Source organism: Alligator mississippiensis, chromosome 1 (assembly GCF_030867095.1).
Source record: "Alligator mississippiensis isolate rAllMis1 chromosome 1, rAllMis1, whole genome shotgun sequence".
Lineage (NCBI taxonomy): Eukaryota > Metazoa > Chordata > Crocodylia > Alligatoridae > Alligator > Alligator mississippiensis.
The window spans coordinates 8,017,190-8,034,852 of NC_081824.1; the positions used below are offsets into that span (position 1 = coordinate 8,017,190).

A 17,663-nucleotide genomic window follows, 5' to 3' on the forward strand; every position below is an offset into this window, starting at 1 on the left:
ACAACCTAGGGCATGGGATGAGTTGTGGGATATGGAGCCTTGACTCTCCCCTGGCAAAGGGGCTAAATGAACTGGCATCAGCCCAGAAGGAGGAAACCCTATAGGAAGGGTCTGGGAGTCAATGTGGTCTTTCTCCACATCCCCTGCTCATTCCTGCCGCTGGCAAATATCCTATTTCGTGACCACCCCCCTGGCAGCTGGCATTGTCCAGGGTTGTCTCCTCCACCTTCTCTCACTGACTTTGCATGTCCGTTCCTGGTTTGGTTCCCCAATGGCTGGTGTCTGGGCACTGTGACCCCTTCCTTGCCTGCAGGGGAAACCTCCTGTAGCTTGGTGAAGCCTCCTTCAGCAGTGCCCACTGTCAAGAAGACCAGACTCTGTTTCCAGCCAGGGCTGGGAGCAATTGCTGGGACTGCAAGAAGTGTACTCTGCTTGCAGAAGCAACCTGAGGGGGTGATGGGTCTCTCCACTACAGCATGCCAGGCTCTTCCCATGCTTGGCTCCACTGCTAGAATAGCTCTCAGGATCCTCTGTGCCAATGGAGCACATCAGGGAACTCCTTGGCTCGCTGCTAGTTGAAAAGGTACCAGCTGGACTGAGTCCTGCTGTGCGGCAATAGACACATCAGCATCCCAAGTGCTCCAAGGGGAAGTGTGTTGGTGTATGCATGTGCCTATGTGAGTGCACAAGTGCACACGTGTGTGTGTGTGAACTACACAGCTCCTCCACTTGCAATTTGGCAGCTGTCCTGCCATGACCCACTTACCAGGGCCAGATTGCAGGAGTCTGCTGCACAAGCCCTGCCTCAACCCCGCAGGCCCAGCAATAGGAGCGTGAAGCTTGTATGCAGCTTCAGCGGAAAAGACGGCAGGGACCGTGACTCTGCCCAGTGCTGTCGTTCAAGAGACGGTCTTCCTGGCTGCTGACTCCAGTGGCAGCTTCAATGATAGATGCAGCCAGGCCTGGCCCATGGGTGGCAATAAATGCCGAATAGGCTGCAGCTGCGCCGTCAGTGCTTTTATCGGCTTTGTGGAGCTCGGCTCATAGGAAGCACGTGATCCTGCTCCTGGTTTTCCTGAGTTGACAACACTGCTGCTATGAGCAATACCCCCATTACAGCCTTCCCCCGACAACACGGCTGCATTGCAGGGCCTGGCCGGGGCATATCCTCCAGAGAGAAATCCAGGGGGAAACATCCAAACAGCTTGGCTATGGGTCATGGGCCATATATAGCAAGGACTGAGGGGGGAATTCTCCCGTTGTGCACATGGCAGGGGTCTGAGCTCCTGGAGCTTTTAAAGGAGCCTAGGAGATCAGCCAATATCCTGGGCAGTGGGAGAGTGAAACTAAAGTCCTCAGCTGACCGAAAGGACACTACAGCGCTGGTATGGGCAGGGCAAGGGTCTCCCATGACATCCAGCCCGGGGCTAAGCAGGGAGCAGGAGGTGATTCCCAGCTGCGTTGGATGACCTCAGGCCAGGTACTTGATTTTTGCATCGGTTGAGTCAGGTAGGTACTCTCCTAGAGGCACACGCTGATGCAGGACAGTCCTGCTCTCAGGTGAGGCTAGTGGGTGCCCAATGTGAATGGGGGGACCTGCCTGGTGCAGGTTGCAGAGGGGATGGCGGAGTTGTCCTGTCCTTTCCTGAACTCACCTTGTTGGGGAGGATGCACTTCAAGGGCACGAGAACATAAGCAGTGCCATATTGGGTCAGTCTGTCTAGCCCAGCAGCCTGACCCCCCCAGCAGTGGCAGGGGCAGATGCGTTGAAGCAGATATCTCTAGAGTGATCTATCCCCTTTTCAATACCGTCCTAGGCATGACCAACCCGGAGGTGATCCGCAACGTGGAACGGGGCTACCGGATGCCCTGCCCCGACTGCTGCCCCGGCGAGCTCTACAGCATCATCCTGAAGTGCTGGCGGACCAGGCCCGAGGAGCGGCCCACCTTTGAGTACCTGCAGTCCGTGCTTGAGGACTTCTACATAGCCACGGAGAAGCAATACGAACCAGAGCCAGGGCAGTAGCACCAGGCCACTGAGCCTGCATGAGGCAGCGTGCTGGAGGAGAGGGGCCGTCTCCACGATGCTGGCTGGAGGGGACTGTCAGGCTGTTCTGATACGGCGCCCCATGGACCTCTCAGCTGGACCTGCTCCCCCCCTTTGCTTCTGTGCCTTTGGGGAGGGGGTCTGAGAGGAGTGGGCAGGACACTCAGGACACAGAGACCATGAGAAGTGCAATCAGAAGTAAACCTCCTTCCTCAGCCCCTGGCACGGAGGTCCCAGCCCAGTGCCTGACATCCAGAGCAGCCAGCACTGCTGCAACTGGGGTTTGTGGAGCCCCTGGCAGGGCAGATGGCAAGCCAAGACTGACTGAGCCATAGGGACTGAATCCCTCCAGCCCGGTCCATGCCTAGCAGGATGGTCCCTTGCCCTGTCCCTGCCAGTGCTGCAGTCTCCTCTAGGTCAGCTGAGCACTTCTTTTTCCAAGGCTGCCCATCTTGGCAGGGCCTGCCATCCACCAATAAAGACCCCCAATAGACAGACCCTCTCTCGTGATTAAACCTCTTTGGTCCCCGCAGCTGATCCTGCTGCAGGCAAAGGTTGTACTACATGATCTCTACCTCCCGGCCCTACTTCGCTGTGATTCTATGGAAAAACCGCAGCCACGTGTGCTGCTTCCAAAGCAAAACCAGTTCCCAGGCCTCCAGCAGCCATAGAGCGAAGCTAGCACTTGTAGCAGGTGTCGGTCAGCAGCTCCCAAGGTCTGCAGGCCTCAGGACAGACTTGCTATGCAGGCAAGGGCATGGGATCCCAGCGCTCCCAGACCAGCCAGCTCCCCAAAGAGCCCTACATTTCCCCAGCCCTGACCACTCATGTGGCAAGCTGGCTCTGGAGCGGTGAACCAGCCCATCCCAAGTCCTCCAGACTCCCAGCATCACGGGGTAAGCTGATAAATTGCTCAACCCACAGCTGTAGCCTTCATGTTAACTAAAGTCCTTTTGATAATTTTCCCCACAATAAGGCTCTTGGTCACGCGGTCCAGGCCAAATCCCACTGGGGCATTGCAATCTGCCTTCTTAAACATGCTCCACATTGCAATCTATGAATTTCTTCTCCTAGCCCTTGCTCCATGGCAGCATCCCCCTCCCCAGGCAAACATGCACAGGGGCTTAGCTTTCAGCACCTCTTAACTCCCTTCGCCCATCGTTTTTCTTCCCCTTCCCCACTCTTTTTATGGTAATCACTGCACCGATTTAGCATCTGGGCTTTTTGCAGTCCTGTTGCAGCACCTGATGAAATCAGCTGTTGCTTCCAAAAGCTGAACCTACACATCTCTGATTTGGCTGGTTTATAGGAAGCTATCTTGCCTGACTCCAAATGAATCTGGCTAACTACTTCTGAGCCCGGCTGGACCAAAAGATGCTATAACTCTGTGATCCCACCAGAGGTCACTCGGTCCTCACAAATCCAGGGGAGTTAGATGCACAGGCACAAGGCGTACCTGCTCTCTCTATCCCAGGGGCAAATCCAGTTGGCCCACAAAGGACAAGGATGTTCCAGCAAAGTTCACTGCTTGTTGGCTGCCTTCCCGACCCTCCTTCCTTCACAGACACCCCTGACAAATCCCTGGCTGCAAATGCTGCTACCTTCCCCCATGCAGTCTGCAAACCTGGTGGTTGTCTCTGTGCGGTATGAGCTGGTAGAGTTAGGGTAGGGGATCATTTGTCTCCCACAGCCCTGCAGGCTTCACATTTTCACCATGGCCCACCGTGGCTGGGAGTTGGATACAGAGGAAACCCGTGCTCTGAACAAAGACCCAGCCCCTGCTAGGGGAACCCATGGACACAGGATGATGAGGCTGGGAGCCAGAAGGATCCTGAGCACCGCTTTTCAGGTGTGGGCACGTCACTCCATCACCATCGTCATCATCACTGCAGCACCACCTAAGAGCCCCAGTCCTGGACCAGGAATCCACTGTGTAAGGCACTGTACAAACGTCCCTCCCAGCACCCCTGGGAAGTGCACAGAGTGAAGTCAGTGGAGCTTTGCTGCTTTACACCAGAGGAGGATCTGGATCCAAACGTCTTGCCCACTCCCACAGCCTTTGCCTGGCTTATGCTGCATTGTCTTTGGCCAGGGACTGTGTCCAGAGGTTTTAAGGCCAGCCAGGATGACGCTGGGCAGCAGGGGACCTCCTGCATAAACACAGGCTGAAGTGTCCTAGCCAGACGCATTGCTCCTAACCTCTTCCTCGCAATGGGGAGGTTCTGGCCAAGCCGGAGACAAGAAGACTTCCCCTCACACTGCACAGCTGGTGCCTCCACCTCCTCAGGGATGTTTTCTGGGCGTGGAGAGCAGGATTTAACATTGCCCCTACCTGTGCTTTCACTTGCTTTGGGCACTCATCCTGCACCTCCTTCTCCTGGGCCCTCAACCCAGAGAGGAAACCCACCTAAAAGCCCCCTAGACTGGGAGATCTGCTGACATCATCTGGGAGCTGCATGGGGCAAAGGTCCTTTTTTTGCACCATGTTGGTACCGCACCTTGCACTGCAGCTTCCAGGTCCAGGACTGGGGCTCTTAGGTGCTGCTGCAGGGATGAAGATGCTGCTGCTGATGATCGCGGTGATGCAAGCAGATGAGGTCGCAATTGGGAAGTTCTGTGGTTACGAGACCGTTCGGATGACAGCAGACCTTGGGGCTAATCCTATTTTGATTATCAGGGAGCGTGATTAAATAAAATGGCTATGTTGTAAAAATACAGAGGCTCTTCCTCACCACTTGAGTTCCAGCTCTGTCTTCCTTGTATACCAGGAATGATACATTGCCTTGAACAGGTCCTGAAACCATTTGGTCCAGCCCACAGACATGGGGCTTTGATGGCCTTTGGCATCAGGGAGTTTGCCCTAGCTTGTGGTGAAGTAGAGGGAGTTGTGACTATCCTTCAGGAGATAAACTACAAGTTCCTTCTTCTGGCAATAGCAGCCGTGTTATTCCCCCTGCACAGGTGTGCCAGCTGGGTTAGTCTTTGCTGTCTGCAACACTTGTGAAAAATGAAGGTGTCACAAGGACTCATCTGACCACACAATTGCATAAGTTTCCATCCTGTGGGGCTCAAATTAGCAGCCGGCAAAACCTCCGTTGGCTTCAGTGAAGCAGGTTTGGGCTTCAAGAAGCCTTCGGATTTAGTTATCTGCAGGGCTGCTTCTCTTCTAGTTGTTTTGCAGAGTGGGTTTTTCCTGCCAGCATATTTCCATCACCTTCCTGAAGATAGAAGTCAGCTGACAGAAGCCATCTATTAGGTTTGTCAAAGTAGCTATAGTGCCAAGGGAGCGGGACCTTTATGTCTGCAAGACTCTGCAGAGTAGAGCTGGCCTCTGCCCCCAAGAATTGAAAGGCAACCCAGGAAACCGATGCATGCAGCTTGTGTGAGTTCATCACACAAGGAAATGCTGGAGCTAGAGCTCCTGTCTTCTGATTCCCACACCAACAGCAGGGCTATGGCTAGGGGTAGGGGGACCATCTGGGACAACGTGAAATCTGGGACTGTCCTGGCACACATCGCCTGGCAAGCTCTGCTATAGACCAGGCAAGTCAGAGCAGCATACAGGACTGGGAGGGGTTGCCTGGACTCTGGAGTCCACTTCTCTGTGTCCACAGGACAAAAAGTGAGGTTATATTCACAGCTCTGCCACTGTCGGGCCAGGTAACCTTGATTCTGCCCCTTCATCTCCCCCATGCCTCACCTGAAAAGGGTGGCGTACCATGGCTTCGCCCATCTCAGGGGCTGTGTGCAGCTGAATTAACTCATTATCAGTCAACATGGGAAGGTCCTCAGATGGGGAACTCCCCGGCGTTGCTCAGAGGTCTCTCTGGATGGGTCCCTATGAACATAAAAATACCTTCTCCCTGTGGCAGCCACTTGCTGGGAAATGGCTGCAAAATGGGAAGAAAAAAGGCCAGACAATTGGAAAGGGAACGTGGGACATGTTAGTCATGGAAAAAGGAGCAGGTGCTAAAATGAGGTATGTTGGAAAGAGAGCAAGCAAGAGGATATGAGAAGAAAGGGAAGAGGAGAGAGGCATAGGGGAGGGGAGGGTGCGGGGGATATGGAGACAGGTGAGAATTATAGATGGGGCAACATTATGGAGAAAAAAAGATGATGGCACCTTTGTCTCAGTGCAAAAGAGGAAGGACGATGAGAGGGAAATGGGGGGTATCTCCTAGGACTGCCCCTTTTGGATATAACATAGCACCTACATCCCCAGGGCTCCAGTGGGAAGGAGGTAGCATTTGCCCCATTTTACAGAGTGGAAAACTGAGGCAAAGAACAGTGAGCTGACCTGCCAATGACATGATGCTGGCTCTAGGCCAGCCAGCTCATGTTTCTGGGGCTCAGTTTGAGTTATGCTCCAAGGCAAGAAGGGACAAATCCCACCCAAGGCTCTGGTCTGCTGGCAAGCTAGCCTAATGGGTAGCATGACAGAATCAGGCTTTGCTCTGCACACCCTCTCCGCTGCTCCAGGAGCTCACGGCGTCTCCCCTCAAGGTAAGGAGCTGTCTGCTGGGGAGCCGAGAGTCAGGCACTGCTCCAGTCAGCCCTGCACCCAGCGTTTGCCACACCGTCACAGCCCACGAGGCAGGTGCTGGGCCACCAGCACATCAGGCTTGCTTCACCGAAGCGCAGGCAGTGGCAAGCCTCTGAGCTTGGATTCTTCCACCACCTGCGAAGTACAAAGAAAAAGGCAGGGAATTAGGAGCAGCCCTGGCTGACCAGATCAAACCCAGGTCCTTCTGTCTGCATCAGTGCTCTGCACCTGATTTCTACAGGCATAACCCGGAGGCACCAGCCTCTTTCCAGACTGAGACCTCACTCTTGTCCACCCCAGGCCTCTCCCAGTAGTGCCTCCCCCCTGACCTGGCAGTATCTGCATAGAAAGCCATGGTGGTCCCTAGCCCTGCTGTCACTCATTCAGCTTGCCTTAGGGCAGCACACCAAGGACACTTGTTTCCACCTATTGCTCCAGCAGGGATGGGGTGGAAGGATGGCCCACTAGCTTGTAAGGCTGTTCAGGACCTTTGCCTCTGAGCGAGTGAGCTATAACAGTGAGTTCAGGCCCTGCCCAGGGCAGCAAATCACTGCTACATCCTGGTGCCCTGAGATGCCATGTCAAGGAGCCAGTAGGGGAGCATAGCAGACACTGCAGGGAGGCATGGTGATGAGAGGGACATCACAGCAAGCAGCCAATATCAAACCAAAGCTTGGTGAGCTGCTGGGCCAAGCAGACTGGCATCAGCAATGTGACTGCAACCCTGCAGATAATGGAAGGGCAGGAGAGTCTCCTCACAAGAGGTTCAAGGTACCATGGAGATGGCCCAAGCCTCACCTGAGTGTCCTGGGCCTGATTCACAAGCTTCAGTGCAGTGTGGGTCCATGATACCAGTGTGGCCAACCTTTCTCTTACTTTGAAGGGAAGCTTTTTCCTAAAGTCACCATAGCTAGGGACAGTGTTACTCAGTCACCCCTTCACCTTCTGTGCCCCCTCCCTGCCCAGTCTAGTCCCAGTTGACATAGATTCATAGATTCATAGATGTTAGGGTCGGAAGGGACCTCAATAGATCATCGAGTCCGACCCCCTGCATAAGCAGGAAAGAGTGCTGGGTCTAGATGACCCCAGCTAGATGCTCATCTAACCTCCTCTTGAAGACCCCCAGGGCAGGGGAGAGCACCACCTCCCTTGGGAGCCCGTTCCAGACCTTGGCCACTCGAACTGTGAAGAAGTTCTTCCTAATGTCCAGTCTAAATCTGCTCTCTGCTAGCTTGTGGCCATTATTTCTTGCAACCCCCGGGGGCGCCTTGGTGAATAAATACTCACCAATTCCCTTCTGTGCCCCCGTGATGAACTTATAGGCAGCCACAAGGTCGCCTCTCAACCTTCTCTTGCGGAGGCTGAAAAGGTCCAGTTTCTCTAGTCTCTCCTCGTAGGGCTTGGTCTGCAGGCCCTTAACCATACGAGCGGCCCTTCTCTGGACCCTCTCCAGGTTATCCGCATCCCTCTTGAAGTGTGGCGCCCAGAATTGCACGCAGTACTCCAACTGCGGTCTGACCAGCGCCCGATAGAGGGGAAGTATCACCTCCCTGGACCTATTCGTCATGCATCTGCTGATGCACGATAAAGTGCCATTGGCTTTTTTGATGGCTTCGTCACACTGCCGGCTCATGTTCATCTTGGAGTCCACTAGGACTCCAAGATCCCTTTCCACCTCCGTGCCACCCAGCAGGTCATTCCCTAGGCTGTAGGTGTGCTGGACATTTTTCCTCCCTAGGTGCAGCACTTTGCATTTCTCCTTGTTGAACTGCATCCTGTTGTTTTCTGCCCACTTGTCCAACCTGTCCAGGTCTGCTTGCAGCTGTTCCCTGCCCTCCGGCGTGTCCACTTCTCCCCATAGCTTTGTGTCATCTGCAAACTTGGACAGAGTACATTTCACTCCCACGTCCAAGTCACTGATGAAGACATTAAAGAGTATCGGTCCAAGGACCGATCCCTGCGGGAACCCCACTGCCCACACAGACATAAGCAGCTTACTTCTGGTTAGTACGAACTGTGGCTGGCCAATTCCCCACAATTAAGGTAGCTTCTGCACTTTGATGCAAAAAAAAAAAAAGACTTTTAAAGCATCGGGAAATCCCGCTCATGCAAACAGACATACCGTTGCAGTGCATGAAAGGCCAAAAATCGTGGTGTGTACATGAGCCCTGTTTCTCTCTCAATTTCCTATATTCTTCGTGACCTTGGCCTCACATAGTCCCTTCTGTATAGAGGCACTGGAAGAAGAAATGGGGGGTCCTCGTGGTGAATAGCAGGGGAATTCCCTCCTCTGACACTGTATGTGTGTGTGTACATGTGCATGTGTTTGTGTCTACCTTCTGCCTCTCGAAATGTGTGCAGAAGCAGATGCGGTGGTTCTCAACTTTTTTTGTACCAGGTCGCACGTGTAAACACCAATGGCCAGTCCTGACTCACTGCCCCTCACTCATGACTGGCTGTGCCCCCCAGCCCTCCAGTGTGTGAGACAAGGGGGCCCCCAGCAGCCCCTTACAAACTGGACCTCTGCCAGCCTGCAAGAGAAAGACCACCATTTCCCACATTTTTCTCCTTTAAAGGAGAATCCATCTTTAAAGTTTGCTGATCCAATTTTAAAGTTTGTTCATATATTCTTGCAACCCACTTTTGGGTCATGACCCACAGGTTGAGAAACACGCAGACGGACTCACCTGCAACCCACCCTCTCAGACAGAAGTCCATTCGGGGGAGCTGGGCAACCCAAAAGAAGGGAACTAGCCTGTCCTTTGAGTCCAGCCACCATCACCCCCCCAGCCTACCACTGTTCCTGAAGGAAAGACCTGCGGGTTGAAAACCCCAATACTATACCTTTATCTCGGTCGCATTAACAGCTGCCCTTGTCTTTTCACCCTTTCTGATCTATGTTTAGCTCTTTGTCCTTTGATCTCTCTGTCTGGTACTTTTATTTTTTCAGGAGAGCCTGAAACTATGAGGCAGCGATGTAAGGAAATGAAATCATCGATTGAGAGATAATTGGGTACGCACCAGTCTGAATTACTTGCTTCTGTGATCCTCTCCTCCAGCAGGAGCAAGGTGTTGTGTACCAGCCACCCGGGGGCTGATGGAGAATAGGCATTACTTGCAATGAAGGGACAGCTTCCACCCCAAACGTAAGGCAGGGCTCCCCGCTGGACGGCCAGTCGCTCGCCCTGACATGGACACTGCTGCCAGGTCCTTACCCTTTGGCACAATTTTCTCTGCTCATAATGTCTCACTGAAATGAGCTTCACTCAGGTGTAAGGAAAAAAAAATACTTCCTTTTCTCTAGTGGGTACCAAGGAGCTCACTTAGCAAGCCTGAACCCAAATCCTTTGGGGCTGAAAGTGAGATGACTGAGCAAAACTACCATGGCCTTAGGCTGAGAAGAAATAGTAGACTCCTCCATCGCTATATGAGACCTGGTCTCTTGGTCAAATGTTTTCTCACCAAAAAATGCTGATTTATGGAAACCCAAACTTTTGGCAGGAATAGGATGGGTCCATCAAAGTGTCAGCAGGAGAAAAATTTTCTCATGATTAAGAGAGAAATTGTGCCAAAAAAACAGTGACCTAGAGAGCCTCACTCTCACAGGGGTCTGGGGCAGACATTGTATAAACTGGTTTGACCCAAATCAGTAATGTCTGATACTACATTCAACCAGGTTTATCTTAAACCAGTTCCAGCCATTTTGAAACTGGTTTACGTGCACTGAACTTCTGTTCTGTTACAGGTTTAAACCAGTTTCTGACCACTTAAGCCAGTTTACATGTAACTTCTGTCCCTAGACTAGAGGGCCTGCCTGGGGTAAGGGAGAGTCAGGTTCAAATTCTTGAATCCATGCCTCCAATAGGAGGTGATGAGGGGGCTGCATTTCACACTAGCTGCAAATCCAGGCTGCTGACTGTGATGGAAGGAGGGGCACGCTGCTCCTTTCTGGGTCAAAGGTCTCAGATTTATCCCCATGTGCAATGAGAAACAATTCAGAAGTCTTGAAAATATTCGTAGGTTGAGAAAAAGGCTTTGTGGCCACCTGTATAGCACATACATACATACATACATATATATATTTGTCCCAATATATATAGGACAAATATATATATGTATATGTATATGTATGTGTGTGTGTGTGCTATATAGCTGGCCGCAAAGCCTTTTTCTCAACCTATGAATATTTTCAAGACTTCTGAATTGTTTCTCAGGGCACATGAGGATATATGTATATGCACATGTATATGCACATGCACATGCATATATGTGTGTGTATATATGTGTATGTCTGTTTATATATGTGGCTGTATATATGTGTCTATACACACACACACACACACACACACACACACACACACACACACATATACATATACATATACATAGTCCCGCCACTAGATAGAGTCATAGAGCCACCATGTGTCAGCCTGAACTACAGATGCTCATACTGGCTCTCTGCACGTGTTCATTCACCCACAGCACAGTTGTTCTGACTCTTCACTGACTTCATGGGGTTCATGTTCACATGAGTAAAGGCTTTGGGATTAGGCCTACACCATACAGTGCCAAAAAGTGGAAGCTTCCCTGGCTCTGTTTCCTGCAGGGCTGGAAGGCAGAGAAGAGAGATCTATGGATGAAGTTTCCATCTTGCAGGAAAGTTTCTGCAGGAAGAGTCCAGCCTCTTGCTCCTTCAGATGTAGGGTTAAATACTAGCATAGGAGGTCTCCCTCAGTGCCTACACAGGTGTGGATGCTCATCTGATCCTAAACTCAGCCCCAATCCTGCTGGGTTTGAGAACGGAGGCAGCTGAAGGTGAAAGCCGGTGAGGTCATGGGGCACTGCTTGGACTTAGCTGAGAGCATCCACCCTCCAACCCTTCCTCTCCCAGCTCCATCCCAACATATAACACATCCCTCTGATCAATTCAGCGTCCACACAAGGGTCTATGGAATTTCAGGCTTTCCTGGGAGTGAAAAACCAACTGTAACATCAGCTGGAAACCCCCCCTAGGAAGAGCCCACAGCATTAGGACATATCTACATTTGGACACTGACCCAAGCAGCTACAGAGGGCAGATTATCCTGGGCTGCCTTATCCCGGGGCTCCACCGAGATGACTATGCTGGAATCATTAGTCCAGAGTAGCTATTGGAGGAAATGTCCAAGTGCAGACAAGCACTTAGGCACTTGGCCAAGACTTGAGCTCATTTATTTTGATTTTAATAAATACGTACAAGCAAGCACCCATCCAGGTGCCTTGGCCAAAGATTAATCCCGCGATGGAGCCGACGGCGGCTGTTCTTCACCACCAGATGAAAAATAAGCAACTTGTTCTTCTCTACAGCCCCAATGTCCTGTACGTATGGGCCACAGCTAAGCACCCAGTAACTGCCCCCCACCAGCATGGATGGCATTGGCAGGCAGGTACAGAGGCATTTGGAGTAATGCCCCTAGCCCCTCTCTGCCCTGCACAGACAGGGTGGGCTGTAATGCCCCTCCTGTATCCCCTCCTTCATTACACAAGGCACAGAGTAGCAAGAGCCGATTCAAGTCTGCTGATTAGATGCATAAGTGGATTTAGGCACCCATACTGCTTGCTCCCTGAAAACCAGGGTGGGTGGGTCCTCCTCCTCCTTGCCGCTTGCTTGTGACTCAGTGCGAAGGGGCAGATGGCTGTATGCTAGGCAACTATGCATGCATGGACATCCAGCACTTGGGCAGGGTAGAATAGACGTGCACTTGGACGCCTACATCCCCTGAGATGCCCAGTGTGGGGAATAGAGTCTGACCTCTCTTAACCCCAGGTTATTTCAGGGCAGTTTAATATGTGCAGTTCACAGGACTTGTCTAAGAGGAGAGGGGGGCGGTGGCTGTACACACCCTCTGCTCCACCCCGCCAAGGGGAGCTGGGTGCCTGCCCCGTGAGCCTGCCAGCTGAGCGATTCACACAGCAGCTGCCCTGTGCCGTCGCTCAAGGAAGCTCCCTGGCTTTCAAGAGATCTCCTTGAAGTCAATGGCATGTGGGCTCACTTTCTGCAGAACTGCATTTGGTTGCAAGGTTTGCAGCCTTAGCAGATGCAACCCAACGCAGCTCCACACACTGTAATGCCTGCACCAACAAAGCACCCATGGCATTTGGCAGCTTTTCACCAGTGGCGCATCAGTAGACACGTCCCTTCCCCAGTGGAGACCTCAGTGGCTGCTCTGACCGTGGCGGCGTGTCCGGTCGGGTGCTCTCTAGGTGGTCTGGGCCCCACTGCATGGCGGCTTCCCCCTGATAACTCCAAGGTCTTCAAGGTCAGCTCCAGGTCAGCGGCTGGACATGTATCACCCAGCCTAGACATGCTCCACTCCAGGGGTAGCTGTGTTTAGTGCTAGCGACTCTCTGATCTTCAATAACCTGGCAGCGGTCTGTAAACACTGGGCCTGACATGATAACGCCTTCCATGAGTAATTTACGGCCCTGGCGCATCAGGTTCCTAAGAAGAGCTTGCAATGGGGGAGACGCGGAGAAGATTTCCAGGATTACCCATTTATCTGTTCCTGCAGCCTTAGCTCAGGTGGCCGGAAGGGGTAGGCGGGTCTATCTGAACGAGTAGAAAACATATCCTCGGAGTGTGTGTTTTCACCTACATGCTGGGAGATAGCGACAAGTAAAGCACATGTAAATACCTGAGTAAATATATCTATTTGCATATGCCTATACAGGTGGAAAATAACAACCCTCTCTTCTCTGTTGCTGTAAGGGAAAAGACGAGGAGCCATGGCCTCAAATGGCAGCAAAGGGAATTTTTGGTTGAAGATTAGGAAGAACGGCCTGGACTATGGTCAAGCATTGGACCAGACTGCCTAGAGAGGGTGTGGGATCTCCATCCCTAGGCATTTTCAAAACCAGATTAGACGGACACTTGGCTGGGATGGTTTAATCAAGGATGATCCTGGCTTGAGCAGGGAGCTAGACCAGATGATCTCATAAGACCCCTTCCAGACCAATTTCCTATGATCCCACGAGCCTGAACTACAATACTGCGGTTGCAGAAGAAAGTGCTCCAACACCAGCCGTCCATGGCATGATCACCTAGAGCTTTCCCTCGCATGACCCCATCTCAGCCAGCGTGTTGCTTGGATGATGCTCAGTGAAGAAGGCAGCTGTTCGGTATTTGCTTTGCCTCCCGGGTGTTCAACGAGTGGTGTGCTCCTTCATTCGCAGCCGTGTGTCCTCGGACCCTGCTTTGGGACCCAGTGAAATCAATAGAAAGTTTCCCGTGGCTTCCAGCAACCTTGAGTCAGGTCCCTGAACAAGACAGGTTCACCTTTGACCTCCCAGGCTCTCCTTGTTTTCCATCGGGTCCTCATTTGGCCTGGGGAGGTCTTGGTGCAGAAATGACTTGGTGTAAGCCCTCAGAGCAGGACCCACAATGTTGTCTTCAATGCTGGAGACCCAGACAAATCTGGAGGGCAATAAAACATAGCAACACAAGAATCCATCAGACTGATGTTCAGGAAACTCCCATTTCCCTATCTCAGCTTTTTGGATATGACCAAAAGGAATACAAAACACAACAGAGGAGGTCTGTTTTATATGCAAGGCACTGACCCTGGCCTCAGCCTAGTTTCTGTCCCATGCAATAACTCTGGGGCTGATTCTCAGCAGGCTGAGGAAGGGACTGGACTGTCCGCCCAGCCCACGGTGTTGATGAAGGTAAATGAGAGCAGAAATCTGGCTAGTCGATCATTTGCTTGCCTAGGAGATCTATGTTCTGGTCTCTGTAACACTGAACAAGTTGGTTAGGGCAACAGCTGACCCATCAGTCCCTGATTAGAGGTGGGGAATTTGAGTGTTACTGCAATACCCATGGTCTAGAAAGCCCTGGACAGAGGCCCGTGGTCTGACCTTTCCCTCCTCTATGCTGGTGCCATTCCTTCCTTCTGTGGACCTACTCCTTGCTCTCATCTGTGTGAGTTTAATGCCTTGCAGGCATTAAACTCCCCTATTTTGTACCTGGAAAGAGACCAGCAATTACATGTAGGAGAAATCAGAGGGATCTTTCCTTCCCCCCCAAAACCAGCAAACCTGCAAGGTGAAGGCCATGAGACACGGCCATCTGTGCACCGTGTTACCAATGCAATCTCCCATCTGATCCCTCCCCTCTCCCCAGCTCTTCCTCCTCCTCCTCCTGTTCTTGGCACCCTCCAACAAGTCTCCAACACAAAACAAGCTGACCACATCCCAAAGCACTTTCAAAAAGTTCCCGAGAGCTCAAGGTAACAGCGGAGAGCAGCTGCGCCGGGCTCCCCGCCCCTCCCTGCCGGCGAGAATGTTCTGTACCCAGCCCCGGGAATGACCGAAGGGCTGCGACCTGCGTCATACGGTGCCCACGGCAGGGCCTTGACTCCTGCATGGGAGTGGGAAGGACAGGCACGGACGCAAGTCCCAAGCCGCCATGCTCAGATGCAGCGTGCATTGGCTCCCGTGTGCCCCCCTTGAACATCAGCCTGAATCAAGCCAAGTGATGTGCCTGCAGCAAGACAGCACCAGCTGCTGCAGAGGCAGGTGCTAGGTACCCCCGGGGGCAGTTCAAGAATAAACAGCCTCTGGGCAACCTTTCTATCCTGACCGATCACTAGTCAGACATCGCCTCATGCCCTGGAGCCTAAGGATGGGTGACCTTTCCAAAGCTGTATCATATTTAATGCTGAATTGTCCTATCATCCATATACACATTCATTCTTCTATTACCATATCTGCTCACATACCTTGTGCCTTTCCCCCTAAAGATTACCCCTACAAACCTGGATTTGTCTCAGGAAGGGGTTGGGCACCCAGTCATCAGGGATGATCTGGGCGTAGCTATGCCTATGCTCTACCATGGGTATTTCCCAGGCTTATCAGCTTTGCTGGTTGCTCCCTCTTCCCCATTTCTGCTATGTGTGTCAAGGGTTTTTTAAGCCTTCCTCAAAGGCATTGGGTGTTGGCTATAGCCAAGGCTGGGGATTTTGACTGGAGTGCAAGCCAGAGGTTCCTGGCTAGGGAGTCTTGCCCCCAAACCGATGGCCACATTTGAGGTCGGGAAGAAATTTTACCCCATGGTCATATGGGTAATAACTGTGGGGGTTTCTGCCTTCCTCTATGGGTGGGGGGTGGCATGGCTTCTTCCTGTGATCTCTTGATCATATCTTGACCATCTTTTATCGAAGCCATAAATCTTGACTTCAAAAAAGCCTTCGATCTGGTTTCCCATGATCGCCTCTTGGAGAAACTGGCCAATTGTCGCCTTGGGTCCTCCACGATCCACTGGCTGGAAAATTGGCTCCGGGGTCGGACCCAGAGGGTAGTAATTGATGGAAGTCATTCATCGTGGTGTCCTGTGACCAGTGGGGTCCCCCAAGGCTCTGTCCTTGGACCCATACTGTTCAACATCTTCATTAATGATGTGGACACTGGAGTCAGAAGCGGACTGGCCAAGTTCGCCGATGACACCAAACTCTGGGGCAAAGCGTCCACACCAGAAGACAGGCGGGTGATCCAGGCTGACCTGGACAGGCTCAGCAAGTGGGCGGACAAGAATCTGATGGTGTTCAACGCCGATAAATGCAAGGCTCTCCACCTTGGGAAGAAAAACCCGCAGCATCCTTATAGGCTCGGCAGTGCTATGTTGGCTAGCACTAAGGAAGAAAGAGACTTGGGGGTCATCATTGACCACAAGATGAACATGAGCCTGCAATGTGATGCTGCGGCTAGTAAAGCAACCAAAACGCTGGCTTGCATCCATAGATGCTTCTCAAGCAAATCCCGGGACGTCATTCTCCCCTTGTACTCGGCCTCAGTGAGGCCACAGCTGGAGTACTGTGTCCAGTTTTGGGCTCCACAATTCAAAAAGGATGTGGAGAAGCTTGATAGAGTGCAGAGGAGAGCCACGCGCATGATCAGAGGTCAGAGAAGCAGACCCTACGATGACAGGCTGAGAGCCCTGGGGCTCTTTAGCCTGGAAAAGCGCAGGCTCAGGGGTGATCTGATGGCCACCTACAAGTTTATCAGGGGTGACCACCAGTATCTGGGGGAACGTTTGTTCACCAGAGCGCCCCAAGGGATGACGACTAGGTCGAACGGTCATAAACTACTACAAGACCGTTTCAGGCTGGACATAAGGAAGAATTTCTTTACTGTCCGAGCCCCCAAGGTCTGGAACAGCCTGCCACCGGAGGTGGTTCAAGCGCCTTCATTGAACACCTTCAAGAAGAAACTGGATGCTTATCTTGCTGGGATCCTATGACCCCAGCTGACGTCCTGCCCTTTGGGCGGGGGGCTGGACTCGATGATCTTCCGAGGTCCCTTCCAGCCCTAATGTCTATGAAATCTATGAAATCTATGAAGCAGGACATTGGCTACCTTGCTTTACTTGTGGCACGTTAGGGTGCTGTGCCAGGGTTGATGGTAGTCTTATGTAGAGTTTAGACTAGGGGTTGTATAGGATGGTTTAGATAGGGATGATCCTGCCTCAGGCAGGGGATTGGACGTCCCTTCCCGCCCCACTTCTCTACAGTTCTATGATAATATACTGCCTGGAATAGAAGCATGGAGATGCTGTAAAATGCAGCCACATGGAGGGAGGTGGTGGGAGTCCAGTCTTCAGCAGAAGCTACTGTTTTAACCTATTCATTACTGAATTGGAGCAATTTCCTATGATCCTATGAGCCTGAACTACAACACCGCAGTTGCAGAACAAAAGCGCTCCAGTTATTGCAGTTATTGCATGGAGGGATAGCGGCTAATCTTCACCTCGCACACCCTCCTTTTCCTGCTCAGGCAAAAGCAACCAATTCATCTATTGAAAGGCTTGAATCATAGCTTTGGACATGAGCATGACATGGGAGTGGAGATGAGTTAAAAATTAGGCTCCATCCCTGCTCCATGCAGTCATAACTCTGGAAAACTGTGGATGGGACTGGGCTGGTTGAGGCAGCCGACACACTAAATGCCAGGTTTAGGATTCAAAATGATCTTGAGAAATAGAGGAAATGGCCTGAAATAAATAGGGTGAAGTGCAGTAAAGGCAAGTGCAAAGAACTA

At 52.0% G+C, this 17,663-nt stretch overlaps 1 protein-coding gene across 1 annotated transcript in view; it reads left to right on the plus strand.

Moving 5' to 3' along the window:
- BLK (BLK proto-oncogene, Src family tyrosine kinase) overlaps positions 1–4,764 on the plus strand; it is a 66,394-nt gene extending 61,630 nt beyond the window's left edge. The window contains exon 13 of the mRNA XM_019496389.2: positions 1,818–4,764. Within this exon, the coding sequence (XP_019351934.1) occupies positions 1,818–2,026 (209 nt within the window). The 3' untranslated portion in view covers positions 2,027–4,764. The remainder of the gene's footprint in view (positions 1–1,817) is intronic.
- Positions 4,765–17,663: the final 12,899 nt, after the last annotated feature.